Here is a 2,372-nt window from a genome sequence, read left to right on the forward strand (position 1 = left end):
GAGAAAGAAATAGAGAAGAAGAACACCAAAGAGAAACAAACAAGCACTTGATGCTATTACTTTTCTTTTTGTTGTCGTTGTTGTTGTGTTTTTTTTTTTTTTGTTAGATTGAATTTAAGGAATTAATAGCCGTGCCAATGGTGCATATTATTTATTGTCAACATATCGCAATACTCAAATATTAACTTTGTTTTTACTCATTTTCCGAGTACAATTCTTTACCGCTAAAATAATAACTTTTCATATACACATAAACATAACACGATCATCAACTTTGCAATGCAAGCCAGAATAATACCCGTAATACACCATTTTGTTACCTTCTCCTTTTTTTTTTAGAACGGTGTTAATTTTTGTCTTAAACTTATGACTCGAGGAGCCGAACAAGAACTAAAACTAAGTTTACACTTAACTTTTCTTTAGGGGGTTAATTTTTTAGACTTGTGGCCCAAGGAGCCGTACAAGAGCTAAGATCAGTTTAACAATTGGATTTTCCATAGGGTGTTAATTTTTCTTAAACTTGTGGCCCGAGGAGCCGGACAAGAGCTAAGATCAGCTTAACACTTGGATTTTTCATAAGGTGTTAATTTTTCTTAAACTTGTGGCTCGAGGAGCCGGACAAGAGTTAAGATCAGCTTAACACCTGGATTTTTCATAGGGTGTTAATTTTTCTTAGACTTATGGCCCAAGGAGCCGGACAAGAGCTAAGATCGGCTTAACACTTGGATGTTTCATAGGATGTTAATTTTTCTTAGACTTATGGCCCGTGGAGTCGGACAAGAGCTAAGATCAGCTTAACACTTGGATTTTTCATAAGGTGTTAATTTTTCTTAAAATTGTGGCCCAAGGAGCCAGACAAGAGTTAAGATCAGCTTAACACTTGGATTTTTCATAGGGTGTTAATTTTTCTTAGACTTGTGACTCGAGGAGCCGGACAAGAGCTAAGGTCAGCTTAACACTCAGATTTTTCATAAAGTGTTAATTTTTTTTAGTCTTGTGGCCCAAGGAGCCGGACAAGAGCTAAGGTCAGCTTAACACTTGGGTATAAGTTATTCCAGTAAAGAAACACAGACTAATGAAACAAGATAGGCCTACAACTGATACAAAAGAAGGCTCTTCCTTTAATAGTAATAACGTCGTAAGTTGTTTACATTCCAGGGGCGATGAACTACTCTTCCATCTAAATGTTCTAAACGATAGGCCCCCACACCTGCTACAGGCGTAATTCTATACGGTACTTCCCAATTAGGCCCTAACTTACCCCAGGCAGGATTTCTTGCTGTCCCCACCACTTTTCTTAATACCAAATCTCCTGGTACTAAAGGTCTTGACTTTACTCCTTTGTCATATGTTTGCTTGAGTTTCTGTTGGTAGCTGCCCATCTTCACACTGGCTACTTCCCTTCTTTCTTCAATAGTATTCAAACTATCGCACAGCATATCATGATTGCTCTCAACATTATACTGATCAGATTTCAAGGTGGGAAAGCCTGACTCCAACGGGATTACCGCCTCCATTCCATATGTCATTGAAAAGGGTGTCTCGCCTGTTGATCTTTGGGGAGTAGTACGATAAGTCCACAACACATGAGGCAACTCTTCTACCTATCTTCCTTTAGATCGTCTAATCGCTTCTTTGCCAATATGACCTTATTTGTAGCCTCAGCTTGACCATTTCCTTGAGGGTAGGCCTGTGTTGAATATCCATTCCTTATTCCCATATCCGCACAATACCTACGAAAAACCTCGCTATCAAACTAAAGTCCATTATCAGAAATCAAAGTATGCGGGACTCCAAAGCGAGTTACGATATTCTTCCAAATAAACTTCTTAGCGTCTGCATCCCTGATGTTAGCTAATGGTTCGGCTTCCACCCACTTAGTAAAATAATCCGTGCCAACAAGGAGCCATCTTCTATTACCAGTTGCCCGAGGAAAAGGTCCGACGATATCCAAGCCCGACTTAGCAAAAGGCCATGGGCTAGATAATGGATTTAAGACTCCCCCTGGTTGATGAATGTTTGGTGCAAACCTTTGACATTGGTCACACTTCCTTGTATACTCCTGGGAGGCCTTCTGCATATTTGGCCACCAATACCCTTGAGTCATGGCTCTGTGGGCTAACAATCTTCCCCCCGTATGACTTCCACATATTCCTTCATGTAGCTCTTCCAATAAAGGCTCAACAGCTTCAGGATGCACGCAGAGCAGATATGGCCCCAAGTAGGAACGTTTATACAATTTACACTCCCCAAAAAGCTAGTAATGGAGGGCACTTCTCCGTACCTTCTCTGCTTACACTTTGTCTTCGGGTAACATACCATGTTGTAAGAAGGTCACAATCAGATCCATTCAGCTCGGGCCAACGTGTATA

General features: G+C 40.4%; 1 protein-coding gene across 1 annotated transcript; it reads right to left on the reverse strand.

The window, feature by feature from the left end:
- Positions 1–1,121: 1,121 nt before the first annotated feature.
- Positions 1,122–1,517, reverse strand: LOC142631932 (uncharacterized). Its single transcript, XM_075806298.1, has one exon. It carries the CDS (start codon positions 1,515–1,517, stop codon positions 1,122–1,124), a length of 396 nt encoding a protein of 131 aa, XP_075662413.1.
- Positions 1,518–2,372: the final 855 nt, after the last annotated feature.

This window comes from Castanea sativa, chromosome 1 (genome assembly GCF_040712315.1).
Source record: "Castanea sativa cultivar Marrone di Chiusa Pesio chromosome 1, ASM4071231v1".
Taxonomy (NCBI): domain Eukaryota; kingdom Viridiplantae; phylum Streptophyta; class Magnoliopsida; order Fagales; family Fagaceae; genus Castanea; species Castanea sativa.